The sequence below is a fragment of the Erinaceus europaeus genome, chromosome 18 (genome assembly GCF_950295315.1).
Source record: "Erinaceus europaeus chromosome 18, mEriEur2.1, whole genome shotgun sequence".
NCBI classification, from domain to species: Eukaryota; Metazoa; Chordata; class Mammalia; order Eulipotyphla; family Erinaceidae; genus Erinaceus; species Erinaceus europaeus.
Window position 1 is genome coordinate 68,122,976 of NC_080179.1, and position 21,088 is coordinate 68,144,063.

At 44.2% G+C, this 21,088-nt stretch overlaps 1 protein-coding gene and 1 non-coding gene across 3 annotated transcripts in view; both read left to right on the forward strand.

Annotated features, from left to right (window-relative positions):
* The window catches only part of KIF5C (kinesin family member 5C), a 206,979-nt gene that overhangs the window by 46,014 nt on the left and 139,877 nt on the right, over window positions 1-21,088 (forward strand). For both annotated transcript variants that reach the window (XM_007522235.3, XM_060178097.1), the window contains exon 2: window positions 16,360-16,450. In XM_007522235.3, coding sequence (XP_007522297.1) covers window positions 16,360-16,450 — 91 coding nt within the window. The remainder of the gene's footprint in view (window positions 1-16,359; window positions 16,451-21,088) is intronic.
* Window positions 7,204-7,330, forward strand: LOC132534534 (small nucleolar RNA SNORA3/SNORA45 family). Its single transcript, XR_009546234.1, has one exon. It is a non-coding gene; the product is annotated as a small nucleolar RNA SNORA3/SNORA45 family (small nucleolar RNA).

Sequence of the window (21,088 nt, forward strand, 5' to 3'; positions counted from 1 at the left end):
CGTCCATTCTCTGGTTTATGGTGGTCCTGGAGATTGAACCTGGAATTTTAGGGCCTTAGGCATGAAAGTCCTTTGTATAACCATTATGCTGTCTCCCTCCCCAGCCCCAATTCTCTCTCTTAAACATGTTTACTTACCACGCCTTTGTTTCCATAAGAAAATTCCTTTTAAAATGTTGTATTTTATTGAGAGAGAGTCTGAGGCTAGAGCACTGCTCTGGTTTATGGCAGTGCTGGGGATTGAACCGGGGACCTTGGAGCCTTAAGCGTAAAGGTCTTCTGCAAACTGTTATGCTATTTCCCCAGCCCATCATACACCACCCCCGCCACAGGGCGAGTTTCATGGCATGAGAATTATATTTCTTTGCCTTCACCTCCTCCTCTTCCTCCTCCCTCCTTTCCTCCCTCTCCATTTCCCTCTCCCCCTCCCCTCACCCCTCTTTCCTCCAGGGTTTTCACCGGGGCTCAGTGCCTGTACTATTAATCTACTGCTCCTGATGCCTTTCCCCCATTTTACTGGAGAGGACAAAGAGAAATTGAGAGGGTAGGGGGAGATAGAGAGGGAGAGAGAAAGACAGACACCTGCAGGCCTGCTTTGCCACTTGCGAAGTGACCCCCCCCCCCCTTCAGGTTGGGAGCCCCAGAGGCTTAAACCCAAATCCTTGCATGGGTCTTTGTAATTAGGACTGTGAGAGCTTACCGGGGTACACCATTGCCCAGCCCCCTGAGAATTATGCTTTAACGTACAAGACAACACAAGTTGTCTTCTGGCAGGATATTTGTGCTGGCAAAATATGAGTGTAAGTCTCCCGAGGGCTTCTTGCTTTCTAGTCAGTGACTTAGAAAACCTTTTTCAGGTTGTTACCTAACGGCTCCCATGGCCATTTTTATTTATTTATTTATTTTGGATCGGATGGAGAGAAATTGAGAGGGGAAGGGAAGATAGAGAGGGAGAGACAGACAGACAGACATCCACAGACCTGTTTCACCACTTGCGAAGTGACATCCCCCCCCCCCCGCAGGTGGGGAACTGGGGGCTCGAACCGGGATCCTTGCATGGGTCCTTGCAATTCATACTACGTGCGCTTAACCTGGTGTGCCACCACCCAGCCCTGTTGTTTAATTTCTTCATGAGCAAACTAACTTAACACTTTACTGATGTCTTAACCTGGGATATCTTCGGAGTCCTTAAAGTCAGGGCAGACCTGAAGAGATTACAGCAGGGAAGCACACCTGCCTTTCTCTGTCGCTGTAAGAAGAGCACAAGGACTGGGGCACTCTGCACACTGAGCTCACCAAGTGAAGCAGAGCTGATGTGGGAATTCAGTCAGGCTCCAGCATGGGGCTGCCTTGGTCTGAAGGACAGTGCTAGGTTTAGTCCTTCAGAGCGCTCAGTCTTCAGTCAGTGTAAGGGCTCGGTTCTCTAGCTACTTGGGCTTTGAGCAGGTTTGAGGTTGCTTGTCAGGGTTTGTGGAGGCGGCAGCTGTCCCTGGAGAGGAGGTCACTGTGACTTCTGAAGCTCCAGCACTCTTAATTCTAGCTCCTGCTGTGTTACTGGCAGGCCTCCTGGCAATGGCTCTGTGCTTAGGAAAGTCATCAATCCTGTATCTGGACATAAGTGAGAATTGACTGGGAGGAAATAAGGGAGAAAAAGGACCGAGTCTCGTGCTTGCTGTTTCCTTGATTTGCAGAGAAAAGAAAGAACATTTGATTTTAAAGCCATTACGTTTTGAAACAGTTGTAGAGAGCCCCGGGGGTGGGGGGGGGGGCTGTCTAGATTCCAGGCACAGGTCTTGCTACCTACTCGGTGGCTGGGCGGCTTTCTGCAAGTCACCTACCCTCTATGATGCCCAGCAACTTATTAACTGATTAGTCATGGGGCTCGGTGGTGGCACATCTGGTAAGTTACAGTGCACAAGGACCCAGGTTCAAGTCTCCAGTCCCACCTATGGGGTGTGTGTGGGGGGGAGCAGTGCTGCAGGTGTTTCTCTTTTCTCTCCCCCTCTCTATCTCCCCATCCCTTCTCAAATTTTCCTCTCTATCCAAATAAATATTTTTCAAAAGACTTAAAGTTAATTATTTTTTCCTAACATGTTTATTGCTGGACTCAGTGCCTGCACAACTCCACTGCTCCTGGTCACTGTTTTCCTTTTTTTTTTTTTTTTTTTCTTTTTAGACAGAAAGTGAGAGGCAGAGATAGAGGAGGGAAGTCACCCCAGAATTGCTCCACCACTTGTGAAGCGCCCCGTCCCTCTCATGTGGCGGCAACGGCTTGAGCCAGGTACTTGCCAGGTACTTGCATATGGTAACGTGTGAGCACCTTCCTGGCCTCTGACTTGAACTTTTCATAGCCAGCCTGACATCTCTGTTTCCCTAATCTCTGACGAGCCTTTGCTTGTTTTCAGTTCCTCCCTTGAAGGAGTGCCATGTGCATCACCACCTGTATTATTGATTTATTTAGCCAGCATTGCCCTTCTTGATGCTTCTTATTCTTACATCTCTAATCTTAAATCATTCCCTCAATGGCCTCTTGCCAGTCCTACCCGGCACAGTTAACACTTTGATGACTGCTATACGCTATCGTTTAGATCTGTCTTTTTCTAACCATACTAATCAGTTTACTTCCTTTTTTCTTTTTTTTCCCCCCCATTAGCTGTAGCATCTGCTTTTTGTCTGTCTCCTGAATTTCCAGTGAACAGCACTGTGTAAGGGAAGAAGATATGGAATCAGGAGCTTTAAGTTATGTTCCCCAAAGCAAAAAAGTTGGGAATTTGAGTGGGTTGTAATTTTTCTTTTCTTTATTTATTTTAAAACTCCCTAAAAATGTATATATATATATATATTTAAATTTTTTGTTTTATTTACTTATTTATTATTGGGCAGAGACAGAGAAATTGAGAGGGGAGGGAGAGATAGAGGGAGAGAGACAGAGAGACACTTGCAGCCCTGCAGGTGGGGACCAGGGCCTTGAACCTGGATCCTTGCACACTGTAATGCGTGTGCAGAACCAGTTGTGTCACCGCCTGGCCGAATTTATTTTTATTATCTTTATTTACTTACTGGATAGAGACAACCAGAAATCTAGAGGAAAGGAGGTGACAGAAAGGGAGAGAGACAGAGAGTCACCTGTAATCACTACTTCACCACTTGAAAGCTTTCCCCCTGCAGATGAAGACTGGGGACTTGAACCTGGGACCTTGCACACTGTAACATGTGCGCTCAACCAGGTGGACTACCCGGCCCCTCTTTTTTTTTTTTTTTTTTAATTCAATGATGATAAGGTGAACGTTTAGATTGCTTTCTGTTTTGGGGGGAAAAAAGTCCCATGCTGCAGCAACGTGTTTCCCCTCATTTCCAGAGGCAATGCACTCGGCTGATATAATCCAAAGGAAATCTCCTTCGCTTATATTTTTCTGGCTTGATGACTTGACAGTTTCACTGAAACCTGCTGAAATACATCTGATCATCATTATTGTTGTTATTGTTTACTTGGGAAAGTGTAAACAGGGCAGGAAGTTTCTGTCCAACAGTAGAAGTCTTTCTTTAAGTGCCTTCTCTATAACCCTATGGCTTAACTGTGCCATCAGAGGAATAAAAATGCAGCTGTAGATGATTTGGGGGGTTGAGTTGAATTCCGGTCACTAGAGTTTTGTGTCCTTGCAAACTGTGAACACATTCTCCTGTGGTTTTGCTGTACACTCATTTATTTGCTTATTTATTTTGGATAAAGACAGAAATTGCGAAGGAAGGGAGAGATAGAAAGGCAGAGAGAAATAAAGACACTCGTAGCAATGCTCCACCGCTTATAAAGCTTCCCCCACGCTGGAGAGTGCTGGGGACTTGAATTCTGGTCCTTGCACCCTGTAATGTATGCATTCTACCAGGTGTGCTCCCACCCAGTCCCCTTGTGCTGTAAAGTTTAACAAAGTCTCCAGAGACATCGAAGATATAGCTAAGACTGATAATCAGTTCATCAAGACAGAAAAATAGACAACTGTGCTTTAGTCATCTTTGACTTGTGTCATGGGCAAATCAAAACTGAGTGGAATCATCTTAGAATCCACAGAGACTACTGTCCTCTTGAAGTGCAATTCTCTGCTCCCCCACAGTGAAGCACAGAGTCTCTCCTTCCCCACCATTTTCACTCAGATGCAGAAACCTGCCAATCCAGTTTGTAAATAGAAACAATTTCTACCACACAGAGTTACAATGAGAATGAAGTGAGATAAAATGTGAAGGGACTTGGGTTGTGGTGGTTAGTGTTGATGTTGGTGATGCTGGTGAGATGGTCAAGATAAACTAAAGAAGTCGGCATTGCTTAGACTGTCAGGCGTGAAGTCACATAAATACCCAGGATAAAAAGCTCATGATTGTTCTTAGTAGTTGATTGCTCTTCCTAGTCCTCCTTAATATCTAAAGAAATTTCCACAGAGGGAGTTTTGCTGTTAAGTTTTTCTGTTAAAATTTGTGTTTGTTTGTTTGTTTATTAATTTTTCACCAAAGCGCTACTGCTCAGCTTTGGCTTATGGTGGTGAGGACTGAACCTGGGAGCTGGAACTCTCGGGCATAAAAAGTTTTTTGTTTTTTTTGATAAATCATTATGTTATCTTCCCAACCCTTGTTGAAATCTACTTTTTAAATATTAATTCATTTATTTTAGTTTGATGGCATAGAGAGAAATTGAAAGGGGAGAGGGAGATCAAGAGAAAGAAAAAAGAGACACCTGTAGCACTGCTTCACTGCTTCTGAAGCTTCCTTCTTGCAGGAGGAGACTGGAGTCTTGAACTCGGGTTCTTGCCCATGGTAATATATGTGTTCAAGCAGATGCATCACCACCTGGGCCCCAGAAATCTATTTATTTATTTACTCTGTTTTTGTTTTTTTTACCTACCAATCAAAGAAGAAAAAACAGAAACAAACATTCAGCGATCCTTGGTGACAATTCTTGATTGGCCTTAGAGATTTGTACTAGATTGCTCTTGATTACCTCTTCTTGATGATAATTAATTTTGGTCTCCTTAAGATCCCTCCTGGTGCCAATCATCTGAACCTCTAAGTGGGTCTTCTGCTTTCCTCTGTCTCTTGGAGTAATATTCCTCCCAGCTTGGGGAACAGTTGTTGGGTTACAGGTCAAATGTATTAATAGACAGGCCATATGGTTCACAGACACTTCGCTTTCAACAACTTGATAGGAATTCTGGTGGTTTGGGTTTTTTTTTTTTTTTTTAATTTCAACTCTAAAAATGTTAAGAACCATCTGCTGCTATTTTCTGTATGTGATTCAAGTAAGTTATTCAGTTACGCAGTCAACACTGCTTTACTCAGGGGTTTTCGCAGCGAAGCTGGGTTACTTCCTCTTCAGCTGGGTTACTTCCTCTTTAGCTATATGTGGCTGGTGATGGTCCTAAGCAGATTCTTTTAAATTTTCATAAATTCCAATAGGTCTGCCTCATGCAGTTGGGTCTTTGCATTTGTATGGCTCCAGTCTCAACTGGCTAATCACTTTAGATGTAGTGGTCTCTTTGCTTGAGAATAAACTGCAGATTAATTTGCAATGAAGCAAACCAAACAGAGTAATGTGGTTGAGTGTGGTGGTAGGGTGGAAAGTGAGGATCACTGAAATTTCAAAGGAGGAGAACTTTGACATCTAAAGGTGGCAAAAAAGGTAGTCAAGTCGGGCCAGGCAGTCGCGCAGCAGTTCAAGTGCACGTGACACGAAGCGCAAGGACTTGTGTAAAGAACAAGCGGTGAAGCAGGTCTGCAGGTGTCTGTCTCCCCACCCCCCCGTCTTCCTCTGCTCTCTCAATTTCTCTTTGTCCTATCCAACAACAACAGTTGTTGTTTTCGCTGGGCTAGGTTGTTTTTGCCGGGCTGGCTTCACGGGCGGGTAACAGATGACCCGGGACTCATGGCTGGGCTGTAGGCAGTATCTCTTTATTCATGCAGGACGCAGCACAATCTAAGACGAGCTAAGTTAAACTCAAAGTACAGTACTGTAAAACTCACAATGCTGTCTTTATATATACTTGCCAAGTAGGGTGGAAACAGGATGTGACATAGAGAGGGTGGAGAGAAAAGTGACTGGTGAAAATCAGGGTGTGACAAAGAAGGGATCAGGGTGTGACAAGGAGGGGGGGTGGAGCAAAAACATATCATGAAACAGTGAGGATTGAACCAATGCCCTGGAGGGAGGTGCTTGTTAACAGCGGTTATGTAAATAGAATGAAGTGGTTATGTAAATAGAATAGTGTTAAGCAGGGGGGATTTAAACGAAATGAAACAGAAGGGGTCTCATGCATACCAACAAACAATGACAAAATAACAAGAACAAGAACAAGAATAACAACAAGAGCAACAAAATGAGAAAATGGCCTCCAGGAACAGTGGTTTTGTTGTGCATGCACCGAGCCCTAGCGATAACCCTGGAGGCAGAATAAACAAATAAACAAATAAGTAATTAAATAAATAAAAGATAGTTAAGTGAATGAAGATCTATGAGGAGGGGGGTTGGGTGGTAGCGCAGCGGGTTTAAGCGCACATGGCACGAAGCGCAAGGACCCGTGCAAGGATCCCGGTTTGAGCCCCCAGCTCTCCGCCTGCAGAGGGGTCACTTCACAAGCAGTGAAGCAGATATGCAGGTGTCTGTCTTTCTCTCTCCCTCTCTCTTTCCCTCCTCTCTCCACTTCTCTCTGTCTTATCCAACAATGACGACATCAACAATAATAACTGCAACAATAAAAACAAGAGCAACAAAAAGGAAATAAATAAGTATTAAAAAATTAAAAACAAACAAAAAAAATAAGTGGAAGAATTTGAGGTTGCTAGTGTACATCCAAGTGGAAACATCCAGCATCCAGTATGTGAGATGCTGGCCCAGTGAGAGATGAAGATCAGGAGTGTGGATCCAGGCTCGGTTGGGTAGTGAGCTGCTTTGACATGCGTGTCACACCAGGTTCAACTTCGCTGAGGGAAGTTTCAGTGCTTTGGTTTCTTTCTCTCTCTTTCTTCCTGTCTTTCTGCTTTGCTGTCTCTATCTAAAATGAAAAGTATAGATGGGGAGGAGTCTGAAGTCTGTGTCCAAGACCATCACCATGATGCATCATATAGTATTCTGACTGAGATACCAGTAAAGGACACTGACAGAGAGTAGCCAGAGAGGCCAGAGAATCACCTGCAGAATAGACAGATGCCTGATGGTGTTCTAGTCGAGACTTAGCATCATGCTTGGGTATCACCTACTGCTTGTGTGCTAGAGCCCTCAAAGTAACTACTGACCTTATTCACTGATTGTGGCCCTCATGCCATAGTCAGTTACCAGGTTAGTGACATGAAGTAGGAAATAAAACATAATTCCAAGGGTTGGCAATATGTTTACTTGGATAGTGCATGACCCATATCTGAACACAGACCCCAACACATTGAAGGAAGCCTTAGTGCTGTGGTTTCTTTACCTTAGTTTTTGTCCCTTGCCTCCATATATATATGCCCCCCAGAAATGTATTTCATTGACATAAAGATAGTGAGCATGGTAGCTGTCCCCAGAAGTAGGGAGACAGTGGTCTCTTCATGGGCTATGATATTCAAGCCTCAAGCTGTCGGGAAATTGTGAGGATATGGTAAAGCCTGGCAGGGCTTGACCTGAGGAGTGCGTCTATCCTGTCAGTCTCTCTCTCTCTCTACTGAGAGGCTGAGCAAGGAGGGACAGGAGTATCCCCAAAGGTTTGCCTCATCTTATCAGACTCCTTGTCTCACAAAGCACCTTGCATTCCTGATACTATGGCCATTAGATAAAAAGAAAGGGGGGAGATGTCGGGAAATTGTGAGGATGTGGTTGAGCTTGGCAGGGCTTGACTTGAGCGGCCATCCATCCTCTCATCTTATCAGACTTATTATCTACATAATCATTGTTTTGCCTGAAAGATCCCCACCCATTCCATTCCTTTGATCTATCTTCTTTCTACCCTCAAGACCCTCCCTGCCTGTAGGATATTATTATTAATCTTACCAGTTAAAACCCTCGCAACAGTGGCTAAGGAAGTTCCTACCTTTCCAGCCCCTTTTGCCTTTCTTCGCCCCTTTCCTAGCCATTTCCGTTTCCGACTTGCCACTTCCGGGTCTGCCTTTTAAAAACCTTGGCTCTCTGATCAATAAAGAACTGAATTGTCTCACCACCACGAGTCTGCTCCTGAGTCATCTCCCTCGCGTCGCTGAGTGAGTAGCAGCCCAGTAGCGTTCTCTCCAACCCAGAGAGTACGCGCCCAGGAAGAGGCACCCCCACGCTAGCCCGGCATCAAGCAAGATTTTTGAGACTAGGGGCTGAGTGGTAGTGCACCTGGTTGGCTGCACCTGTTACCACACACAGGACCTGGGTTGAAGCCCCCTGCTCCTCTTGCAGAAGGGATACTACAGGAGTGGTGAAGAAAGTCTGCAGATATTTTTCTCTCCCTTTTTGTCCCCCCACCCCCAATTTCTCTCTGTCCTATCAAATAAAATAGAAAGAAAAAGGAAGAAAAGAAAATAAAAGGAAAAATTGGCACCAGGAGCCATGGATTTGTAATGCTGGCACTGAGCTCCAGCGACAACCCTGGTGGCAATTAAATAAAAAAAGGGGCCGGGTGGAGGCACACCTGGTTGGGTGCACATGTTGCAGTGCACAAGGACTCAGGTTCGAGCCCCTGGTCCCCACCTACAAGGGGAAAACTGTGAGTGGAGAAGCAGTTTTGCAGGCATCTCTCTCTCTCTCTCTCTCTCTTCCTTCTCTGTTACCCCTTCTCTCTTGATCTGGCTGTCTCTAGCCAATAAATAAATAAAGATAAAAAATTTAACAGAGGATTTGTGTGTGTAATCACACCACCATAGTAGCAGGCAAGTTTCTAGTTTTGTTGCTGATCTTTAAAGATTCATTATTATTTTTAGGCTGATCAGGAATTTTATTTGGGTTTTATATATATGTATGTATTTAAATATTTTATTTGGGGGTCGGGTGGTAGTGCAGTGGGTAAAGCGCACGTGACGCAAAGCACAAGGACCGGCATAAGGATCCCTGTTTGAGCGCCTTGCTCCCCACCTGCAGGGGAGTCGCTTCACAGGTGGCGAAGCAGGTCTGCAGGTGTCTGTCTTTCTCTTCCCCCTCTCTGTCTTCCCCTCCTCTCTCCAATTCTCTCTGTCCTATCCAACAACAATGAGATCAATAACAATGATAATAACAACCACAACAATGGTAAAACAACCAGGGTAACAAAAGGGAAAAAATGGCCTCCAGGAGCAGTGGTTTTGTGGTGTAGACACTGAGGCCCGGCAGTAACCCTGGAGGCAAAAAAAAAAAAAATTATTTGTTTCATTGGATAGAGACAGAAACTGAGGTTGAAGGGGGAGAGAAGGAGACAGAGAGACAGACAGACAGACAGAGATGGCACTGCTTCACTAATTGTGAAGTTTCTTCCTGCAAGTGGAAACTGGGGGCTTGAACTCAAATCCCTGTGTATGGTAACATATGCTTTCAACCAAGTATGCCACCACTTGCCTGCCTTGGTTTCTGTATTAAGTCAACTGATATTGGGGAAAAAAAAAATGGACTGGTGGCTTTACAAAGCATGTTATTTGGAAAACTGAAACATTTTACATATACAAACTTGTATTCACTGTCAAATGTAAAACATTAATCCCCCAATAAAGGGAAAAAAAAGCATGTGAATGCTGGAAGGAAGTTCAAGGTCAGGGTAGCAGAGTGGTCAGACTCTGGTGAGTGTTTCCTTTGGCTGGATATCTTTTTCATGTGTCCTCTCATGGCTTTTCTTCATATGTCTTGTGAGATATCAGATTTATTTATTTTAATGAAAGAGAACAGAGCACACTTTAGCTCTGGTTTCCGGTGGTGCTGTGAATTGAACTTGAGACTGAAGCCTTAGGCGTGACAGTCTGGTGTGCTACTATTATGCTGTTTACTTGACCCTGTTGTCTTAATTTAATAATTTTTTTTTTAACTAGAGAGAGAGATACACAGACTGTAGCTCTCCGCTCAGCTCTAGCTTATGACGGTGTTGGTGATTGAACCTGGATTTTCTGTGCCTCAGGCACAAAAGTCTGTTGATAATCATTATGCTTTCTCTCTGCCCCCCCCTGTTGTTTTTAATAATAGTTTTGTGTATGCCTACACAAAACTAGAATAGCTATGACACAAGTCAGTTCTCTGAAAATAATCGGTAGTGAAATTCAAATTCCAAGACATTATGGTTCATTTACAACTTGATTATAGCCAACACAGTGCATAAAAGGGTGCATACAATGGTTACAATTTATGTATTTATGTATTTATTTATTTATTTAATTTACTTATTTGTCATCAGGGTTATTGCTGGAATTTGGTGCCTGCATGGTTCCACTGTTCCCCGATGTCCACTTTCTTTCCTTCTTTCTTTCCTTCCTTCCTTCCCTCCCTCCTTCCTTCTTTCCTTTCTTCCTTCCATTCTGTAGAGGTGAGAAGAAGAGCTAGAGGAAGAGGAAGAGAAAGAGGGAAGAGGCACCTGTAGCACTGCTCCAGCACAAGTGAAACTCCTCTCCTGCAGGTGGACACTGGGGGCCTGAACTCAGATCCTCCCCCATGATATACGCACTCTACTGGATGAATCACTACCTGGCCCAAAATGGTCACTTAAAAGAAGTTTTTTGGGGGGTGGGAGCAGGTGGTGGTGCACTTGATTGAGCGCACATGTACAATGCACAAGGACCTGGGTTCAAGCCCCTGGTCCTCACCTGCAGGGGAAACTTTGAAAGTGGTGAAGCAGGGCTGCAGGTGTCTCTTTTTATCTCCCACTTCCCTCTCAATTTCTGACAGTGTCTATCCAATAAATAAAGATAGTATTTTTTTTATCCATTTATTTATTGGCTAGAGACAGAGAAATTGAGAGGGAAGGGGAGATAGAGAATGAATAAACACCTGCAGCACTGATTCACCACTCATGAAGTATCCCCCTGCAGGTGGGGACTGGAGCCTTGAACCCCGGTCCTTGTTCACCTATTGACTCAGCCTGGTGCACCACCTCCTGGGCCTCATGATTACATTTGAAAAACTAATGTGTTAATCCTGACATAACAGGTTTCATAATAAATATTTCCTCAAGTTTTTCTTTTTTCAAAGGCAGCTGTATTTTAGAGTTAACTTTAGGTTATAGAAAATTGTTGTGTTCTAGCCACTTGATAGATATCATCATTTATATAAGGAATAGGGATTTCGTGCTGTCTCAGGGTGAAAGGATGTCTCTTGCACTTGGCAAGTATTTTAATTTATTATTTTTAAATTTTACATGATTTATTTATTATTAATAGTATGTTAGAAGACTGTAAGATCACCCCCACACTCACCGCCAGAGTTCTGTATCCTCACCTTCCCACTTCCCAAAGATAACCACCAGAGTTTTCACAAGTCTTACAGTTTGCTTGCTTCTGTTTTGTTTGGATTTTTCTCCTTTGCCTTCTTCTTCCTCTTCCTCTTCTTCCTCTTCTTCTTCTTCTTCATTCTCGTCATAATCCTTTTTTTTTTTTTTTTGGCAGGTTCACGTAAATCAGATCTCTAGATTCCATATATGAGCAAAACCATCTGGGAGCTGTCTTTTATCTCTTTACTTATTTCACTAAGCATAATCACCTCCAGTTCCCTCCATTTTGTCCCAAAGGACACTGGCAAGCATTTTAAATTGAAAGACAAAATTAAGGAATCCGGCTTTTTTCTACTATACACTGTAATGTACTTTATTTTTTTAAGTCTAACATAATATTTATGAGTGATTTTATAATGGTTTACACCACCAAGTGACTATGCCCCCTCCATAATTTTCACGAAGTCCTAGAAACAGTTTGAGGATGACTCCTCCTCCCCTTCCTCCTACTTCTCCTCCCTCTCCTCCTCCTCTTTTGCAAGTTCACATGATTCAGTTCTCTATATTCCACATATGAAGGAAACCATCTGGTATCTGCCTTTTTCACACCCTTACTTATGTCACTAAGTTTAATCATCCCCAACACTCATTTTGTTCTGAGGGTCACGAGATTATCTTTTTAAAATTGCAGAGTAGTATTCCAGTGAATATATACCCCATAACTTCTTTATCTAGTCATCTGTCCACGGAAATTTAGGCTGCTTCTACTCGATAGCTATTGTGAATAATGAATGCAGCTATGAATATAGGGGTGCATTTGTCCCTTTGAAATAGTGACCTCATGTCCTTTGGGTATATGTCTGGAAGCAGTTTTGCTGGGTCGTAAGACATTTCCACTCTCATTTACTTATTTATTTATTTTTGTAACAATTCCCCATACTGTTTTCCATAGACAGTGTACCAATTTGCATTCCCACCAACGGCCGTAAGAGAGCTCCTCTTTCTCCATAGTTTCCATATCCTCTCTCTCTTTTTAAAATCTCTTTTTCTTTTTTCTTTCTTTATTTATGAATGAGAAAGATAGGAAGGGAAAGAGGAAGAATCAGACATCACTCTGGTACATGTGCCGCTGGGGATTGAACTCAGGACCTCATGCTTGAGAGTCCAATGCTTTATCCACTGCGCCACTTCCTGGACCACCCTCCATATCCTCTCTAGTACTTGTCATTTCCTCTTTCATTGGCTATTCTCACAGGTGTATGCATTGTAATTTAATAGATTTTTTTTTTCCTGTTATATTAAGTGCATTTCCTCGAAAACCCAGAGCAGAATCTTTCCATAAACAAGATAGTTTATTATGGGGATTATCATCAGCTTTGGAGAAATAATGGACTTGTTTTAAGTGAAGCAAAGCTGCATTTTCTTCCCAGGTGGCTCAGTGCATGATGACAGATATTAAGACAATTCTGTAATACTTAATCTTACCTTTCACCTTACTGAAGTTTAATTGAACCCCACGAAGAGGCTAAATGAGTAAGGTTAGAATGCGCCACTAGTCAGCGGTAGACTGTGGTGAGGAGTATTCCTGTGGTTATTAACCACATATGTGGTCCCTGAGTCGAATGAGATTTCCTGCCAGTGAAACATCAGAAAAGCTTTCTGTTCTAGGGAAGTGACCCAGAGGGTGGAGTGCAGCCCTTCAATGTGTGGGGCCCTGGGTTCCATCCAGGTGTCACGTGTGACTGGGAAGCATTCAAGGACGCTCTGACTCTTGGGAGAGATAATGACTCATGAGAGATCCAAGGTCAAAGCTCACGACCCCCGCCTCATCCTGAAGCTTTCGTGCAAGAGTAGGCACACAGCTGTGACGCTCATTCTTCCACCAGGTCTTCTTTCTCTCAGAATAAAAGAAAGAAGTCTTAGCAAAAACAACAAAACAGTCCTTTTATTTTTGAGTAGAGATAGAGAAATTGAGAGGGGAGGAGGAGATAAAGAACAGGAGGAGGGGAGACAGCACAACGGTTATGCATAACAGACTTCCATGCCTGAGGCTCAGCGGTCCCAGGTTCAATCCCCCAATCACCATAAGCCAGAGCTGAGCAGTGCTCTGGCAAAACAAACAAACAAACAACGACAACAAAGCACATGTAGCTCTGCTTCACTGCTCATGAGGCTTCACCCCCACCTCTTCCCTGCAGGTAGGGACCAGGGCCTTGAAACCTGGCCTTGTGCGCTGACTTCTACACATTACCTGTCATATGCTCATTCGCTTCTGTATGATTTTTTTTTTCATTTCCATTTGGATATTAGTTGCCTTATCACTATATCCCAACAGCCCATTTATGATCGAGAAGTTTAATCATTCCTAGTGCAACGCAAACAGAATGTTTGTTATGCTTTTGTCAGCATTTTACTGTGGTGTTTCATTTTTGTTTGTATAAATGTATATTGGAATGCAGTTGTGTTTTATGCAAAAACAAGCAAACACACGTGTGTTTTACTGGGTGTGCCACTGCCCAGCACCCTGCCCCTGCTGTCATTTTAAAAGGCTGACCCTGCTTCTGCAGTTCTGTATAAAAACAAAATTTTATGGTACCTCAAACAACATCATTTCTTAAGCAATTCCCTGTGCTTCGCTCCACATGCGCTTAACCCACTGCACTACTGCCCAACTCCTAAAACATCATTTCTTTTTCTTTTCTTTTCTTTTCTTTCCTTTCCTTTTCTTCCCCCCCAAGGTTATACTGGAAGTAGTTCTTCTTTTTTTAAATTTTTCTTTCTTTATTTATTTTCTCTTTTGTTGCCCTTATTGTTTTTCATTGTGTAGATATTATTGTTGTTGTTATTGGTGCCGTCCTTGTTAGGACAAAGAGAAATGGAGAGAGGAGGGGAAGACAGAGAGGGGGAGAGAAAGACAGACACCTGCAGACCTGCTTCCCTGCCTGTGAAGCGACTCCCCTGCAGGTGGGGAGCCGGGGGCTCAAACCAGGATCCTTCTGCCGGTCCTTGCGCTTTGCGCCACGTGAGCTTAACCCGCTGCGCTACCTCCTGACTCCCTTGGAAGTAGTTCTTATAACTGGTTGACTCAGTCCCACTTTCAGTGGCTAGAGTTCAGGCACAATACATAGGACCTTGCCTTTGTGCAGTCCTGCCCAGAGTCCTAAATGAGCGAAGCAGTTGTGTGCTTAACTCTCGCATGAACAAGCCTCGACCTTGCATCTCTTACGAGTCATTAGGAGGAGAGGCAAGGTGGGCATGAAGGAGGCCATGCTCTCCTTTCTCCCCTTCTCTGTGCCCTCACCACTGCCCCCTGGTGAGCATGCAGGTGGTGGGCTTCCCCTGTGACAGGAGTCATGCCTCGGTTGGGTGGTGTGGGTGGGGAAATGGCACTGTAGTGGGTGGGGGGACCAGTAGGAAGGACTGTGTCTGTCATTGTCTCCACTGCCTCCAAACTCAGTGCATAGGTAGCTGACAGTATCTTTTTTTTTTTTTTTTTGAGATGTTGGCATCAGTATATTTTAAGTCAAAGAAGCATGAAAAAATGTGGAATGTTCCAACATTTGCTCACAGTTGGCTTAGCCAGAGTGGTGATTGTGAAGGGACAGTTGTGAGAGAAAAATAAAGGTGTGAAATAGTATCTTATTAAATGGTGAGAGATTAGAGCCAGGGCTTGATCATGCCATGATGGACCTCTGCCCCCCACCCCTCAGTCCCCACCCCATACACACACCTTTTCTTGGACAGAGGCCTCTTTAAATCACACACACACACACACACACACACACACACACACACACACACACACACACACACACAGCCTGTATCAGATTAACCCGCAGAGTCTATCCCAGGGGGGGAAATCACTTGGTTTTTGTCTCCTATGTCGCAGAAGTCTTGGCCCAGTTAAGGGCACCACTTCAGCATGCGAAGAAATCACTAGAATTCACTGGGACTCCGAGTGAAACAGCTTGCTGACAAGAGCAGCTTCTTGAATCAGATCCTTTTGTCCCACTGAATGCAACTCAGGCGGGCACCTTCACGGAGCTGCCCCTGAAGCCTGTCCCCTCCTGCACCGCCCTGCAGTTCCAGCCTGGAGTGGTTTTCCATGCTTCCTCATGCACCACTGCTTTTCTGACCAAAGATCTGCTGCTGACTGCTCATTGAGTCCTTCTCTGTCTTCCATCACCCTCCCTGCCCCATTCCTTCCTGCCTAGGCATTTTCTCTTTCCCATGTGCTTGCTTTCTCAGTTACGAGCTGTCATGCCACCCTTCATGGAATAGGAGCAGAGCTATTTTCTGATTTGGCCATTGTCTTGTCCTGATGCTTGACTCAGTGTACCATCCCAGTAAACAAACAAACAAATATTTGTTCTAGTAAATGAGTGGGATGTCAACTGATCTTTTGGGTCGGGGAGGTAGAACCTAATGGTTATGCAGAAAGTCCTTCATGCTTGAGGCTCCAAAGTCCCAGCTTCTATCCCCACACCACCATAAACCAGGGCTGGTTAGCAAAAACCAACCAACTAACAAAAAAATAAAAAATAAAAATGAAACCCCTCAACAATAACAACTACTTCAGTCTTTCATCAGGAAAAAAAAAAAAAAAAGAAAAGACTGTGATGGGGAGGAGGGAACATGATGGCAGAAGACATAGTGGGGGTTGAATTGTTATGTGGAAAACTGGGAAATGTTACACATGTACAAATGATTGTATTTTACTGTCAACTGTAAACCATGAATCCCCCAATAAAGGAATGAAAAAAATACATAAAAAGACTTGCATCCTAAAACAAACAAACAAACAAACAAAAACCAAACCGTGTCAAGGTGAAAGACACCCCTTTTTTCCAGGTCCTGGAAAGGAATTGCTTTAAAGAATAGGGTTGGTGATTTGGTACCTGTGGTCTACCCACTAAGAATAGTGCTTTTAGTACGAAACCTCTAAGGCGGCTTATCCATACTCTCCGTTCTTCTTTCTTTTGCAGCAAGGGAAGCCATATGTCTTTGACAGAGTTCTGCCTCCCAGCACGACCCAAGAGCAGGTTTACAATGCGTGTGCAAAGCAGATTGTTAAAGGTAAGTGCCGCTTCTTTACTTCTTCCCGGGCCTTTTAGAGCAATTGAAAACACTAAGTGATATTGGCAGCCTGGGAGTCCTTGTACCCCGACTATAAGAAGAGGCCTGCTAATTGAAGCCCTGAATCATAGTGTGAACTCTGGCTTTGATATGCTGTCATGTCAGACAAGTTATTTACCCCCCCCCCCTGCACCTATCTTCCTTCCTTCCTTCCTTCCTTCCTTCCTTCCTTCCTTCCTTCCTACCTTCCCCTTCCTCCCTCCCTTCCTTCCTTCCTTCCTTCCTTCCTTCCTTCCTTCCTTCCTTCCTACCTTCCCCTTCCTCCCTCCCTTCCTTCCTTCCTTCCTTCCTTCCTTCCTTCCTTCCTACCTTCCCCTTCCTTCCTTCCTTCCTTCCTTCCTTCCTTCCTTCCTTCCTTCCTTCTTTCCTTTCCTTTCCCTCCCTTCCTTCTCTTTCCTTCCTTCCTTCCTTTCCTCCCTTCCTTCCTTCTTTCCTTTCCTTTCCTTTCCCTCCCTTCCTTTTCCTTCCTTCCTTCCTTCCTTCCTTCCTTCCTTCCTTCCTTCCTCTCTTTCCTTCTTTCTCTCTTTCTTTCTTTCCCTCTTTCTTTCTTTTTTTCAAAGAAATTTCTGTATTTCTCTTGATACCTTTTGGGGTACTTTGGAGCTTAAAAGCAGGTAAGTTGTGGCTACCCTATTTCTCTAATGGTTTCCAAACCTTCCTGCAGGTGTTATACCTCCTTGTCCCTTTAGAGGAAGGAAATATATATTCCTGATGCTCTAATTGTATATGTTTAGTTGATTTATTCTCTGCATTTGATTCTGCAGAAAGAAGCCTTATATTCACGCAGTTCTTGGTCATCAAAGAATTTTCTGTAACATCATGAGATTGTGTTGCTTTGTCGGTTGTTGAGCTGTTCTTGTTGTGGACATCCCCAAATTATTCCTTTTTTCCAATTAAAAAAAATTTTTTTTTAAATTATCTTTCTTTGTTGGATAGTGACAGCCAGAAATAGATAGGGTAGGGGGAGATAGAGAGGGCGAGAGACACCCGCAGTACTGCTGACTCAGCACCTGTGAAGCTTTCTCCCTGCAAGTGGGGACTGGGGGATTGAACCTGGGTCATTGCACATTATAACATGTGCGCTTAACCAGGTGTACCACCACCCAGCCTTCCAATTATTTTTTTATTGCCATCAGGCTTATTACTGTAGCTCTGTGCTTGTACAATGATTCTACCACTTCTGGTGGCTTTTTTTTCCCTCCAGGGTTATAGTTGGGCTCAGTGCCTGTACTACAAATCCACTGATCCTGGAGGATTGTCTCTATTTTGTTGCCCTTGTTGTTGTTATTGTTGGCATTGCTATTGTTGTTGTTGAACAGGACAGAGAGAAATGGAGAGAGGAGGGGAAGATGGGGGTGGGGGGGAGAAAGACAAACACCTGTAGACCTGCTTCACCGCCTGTGAAACAACCTCCTTGCAGGTGGGGAGCCGGGTCTGGAATTGGTGTTCTTCTGCCATGTGCCCTTAACCAGCTGCGCTACTGCCCAGCCCCCTGTGGCCTTTTTTTTTTTTTTTTTAAGTAGAGACAGAAACTGAGAGGTAAGGGGAGAGAGAGAGTGAGAGAGAGACACCTGTAGCACTCACTGCACCACCGCTTTTAAAGCTTCCCTGCTGCAGGTGGGGATTGGGGGCTTGGACCTGGGTCCTTGCACATGGTAACTTGTGCTCTCTATCAGGGATGTCACTCCTGGTGGAGAAACGAGCCTTTGCTGGCCCTCCGCGAATAATCCTTTTGTCTAAGCTATTGGCAGCCAGCCAGCCATCCCACCGGGCTTCTGATACTTGTTTCACCAAATACATAGCTTGGAATCCTAAAACTCTGTCTGTGAGCTCAGTCTTTTCTTCTGGGACTGCTCTTGGCCTCAAGGATTGGTGTCAGCATTAACAGCAGGGAAATGAAGCAATCTGCACGTTGTTCTGTCCTGCCCTTTCAAATCGGGGGCAGCTTGGAGCTTGCCTTGAGGGGAGCATGCCATCTGGGTGAGCTGAGGGGCCATGGTCTCTGCTTTGCTTTTTTTCTGAGCCGTTCTCTCCTTTCAAAGGTGCTTTCAAAGGTCTTGATGGCACCCCCTCGGCAGGTAGCTCTGAATTTAATGAGGAAAAAGTAAAAACAAGTGCGCCCCCTCCCCCACCTTGTCATGTCAGATCGGCTTGTTTTTTTGAAGCCGAGATGACTAACCTCACTATTTGAAATTCATGCTGATCAGCACTGGGTACATCTGCTAGATTAATTTTGACCCTGGCCACCTGCGTGGGAGGCTCTCTTCGGTTTGCGATGTTCCTAGCTGAGATGTATGCTTATTCGCATTCTTGCCACGGACATCAATTAGTTTTGAAAGTCTCCGCTGTAAGATTATTATTAGAAAACAGAAGAGAAAAATATGCCTGAATTTGAGCTCTCTCTTTGAATTCTTTTCTTTCTTTTTTTCTTTTTAAAATTGTTTTATTTTCATTATATTAGCTAGAGACAGAAGTCGAGAGAGAAAGGGGAGATAGACAGGGAGGAAGAAAGATACCTGCATTCCTGCTTCACTGTTCATGAGATTTACTCACTGCAGGTGGGGGCGAGGGGCTTGAACTTGGGTCCTCACATGGTAATGTGTGCACTCCACCAGGTGAGCCATCATCCAAACCAACACCCCCTGCTTTATTTATTTGTTAAGTTACTTTGGGGCTGGTGATACTTTCTCTGAAACTTACTAGGTGTCTTGTGGTACTTATCTTTTGTCTCCTTTTAGTCTTCAGTTTCTCTTTCCATCTAAACATGTGTTTTCTCCCCCTTCAGAATGTGTAGTTTGTCTGTGGTCCGCCCTTTCTCCCCTCTGCCATCAGACCATCTCATATTTCTGTGAAAGTCAAACTGATCACATATGAACCTAAGATTTCCCCTTTCCTCTTTGTTCATTGCCAGAACTGAACGGCATTTTCCACCTGCTGTCCTAAGCAGGAAGGACATGTATTTAGCTCTAGCCCCACCCTCTCTAAGTCTATGGACTTGCAGTTAGAGAGAGAATCGCTTCGTTTAACGGTGGTGTGGTTGATAAACAGTAAGAACCATCCTTGAGTTATTTATTTACTAGGGAGTTTGGCCCCGTCCAGTGTTCAGACTTGCTGTAGTTCGAATGGTCAGAAGCAAGGGATCCCTGGGACCTAGCTGTGGATAAGCCAGCACACAAGGGACCACCAGGAACACCACATAGAACAAGATGAAGCTTTGGATGATCGCATAAACAGATAGTTTGGGGCACGGTAAGTCCAACATGAACGGACTTACTTTGTAGCAATAGAGAATACTGATTTTTCCCTTGAAAGGGGGAGTTGTAGGGGTGCCAGGGGGCTGCAGGTGGAGATGGCTCTCCTGGTGGAGCACACACTTGATTACGTGAGAAGGTTCAATGTCTCTGGCCCCCCCCATGGGAGAGTGCGCACATTGTGTGTGTGTGTGCGCGCGCGCCCGTGCGTGTCTGCCTGCCTGTACGGGTGGTGGAGCTGTGATCCTGCATCTCTCCTTCTCTGTCTCTCACCATCTATCATGAGAACTATGTGATTCCTGAATGTGGAATCACATAGTCACAGAGTCCCAACAATAACCCTAGTGGCAGAAACAAAACAAAGCAAAACCCAAAACAAATACATAATAATATAGGGTGGAAGACAGTATAATGTTTCACAAAGAAGCTCTTTCTCCCTTTCTTTCCTTCTTTCTGTCTTTCTCTCTCTCTTTCTTTCCTTCTTTCTATTCTTTCCTTTCTATTTTATTTGATAGGACACAGAGAAATTGAGAGAGGAGAGAGAGATAAAGGGTGAGAGAGAAAGAGAGACACCTGAAGACTGTGTCACTGCTTGTAAAGTGTCCCTACTATAGGTGGGGAGTAGGGGCTTGAACCACTTGGCTCCCTGGAGAAAGATTTCATGCCTAGGGCTCCAAACTCCCAAGTTTAATCCTTCACACAACCATAAGCCAGAGCTGAACAGTACTCTGGGGATTTCTCTCTCTCTCTCTGTCTCTCTCTCTCTCTCTCTCTCTGTCTCTCTCTCTCTCTCTGTCTCTCTCTCTCTCCCTCTGTCTCTCTCTCTCTCCCCTTTCCTGCCATTCTTCTTTTTATTTTTTTAAATATTCTATTTATTTCCCTTTTTGTTGCCCTTGCTGTGGTTGTTATTATTATTGTTGTAATTGATGTCACTGTTGCCAGATAAGACAGAGAGAAACGGAGAGAAGAAGGGGAAGACAGAGAGGGGGAGAGAAAGACAGACACCTGCAGACCTGCCTTACCACTTGTGAAGCGAGCCCCCTGCAGGTGGGGAACCGGGGTCTCGAACCAGGATCCTTGTGCTTTGTGACATGTGTGTTTAACCTGCTGCACTACCACCTGACTCCCCTCTTTTTATTTTTTCTTACCACCAGGGTTTTCTCTGGGGTTTGGTGCCTGCATGATAAATCCACTACTCTCACTAACCACTATGTTACCCAAACATGCCACATACAAATTGTTTTTATTTAACATTTGACAGTTCAACACATGGGTACAATCTTTCATCTCTCCAAGATAGGTGTCTGTAAAACACTCTCACCTCCAA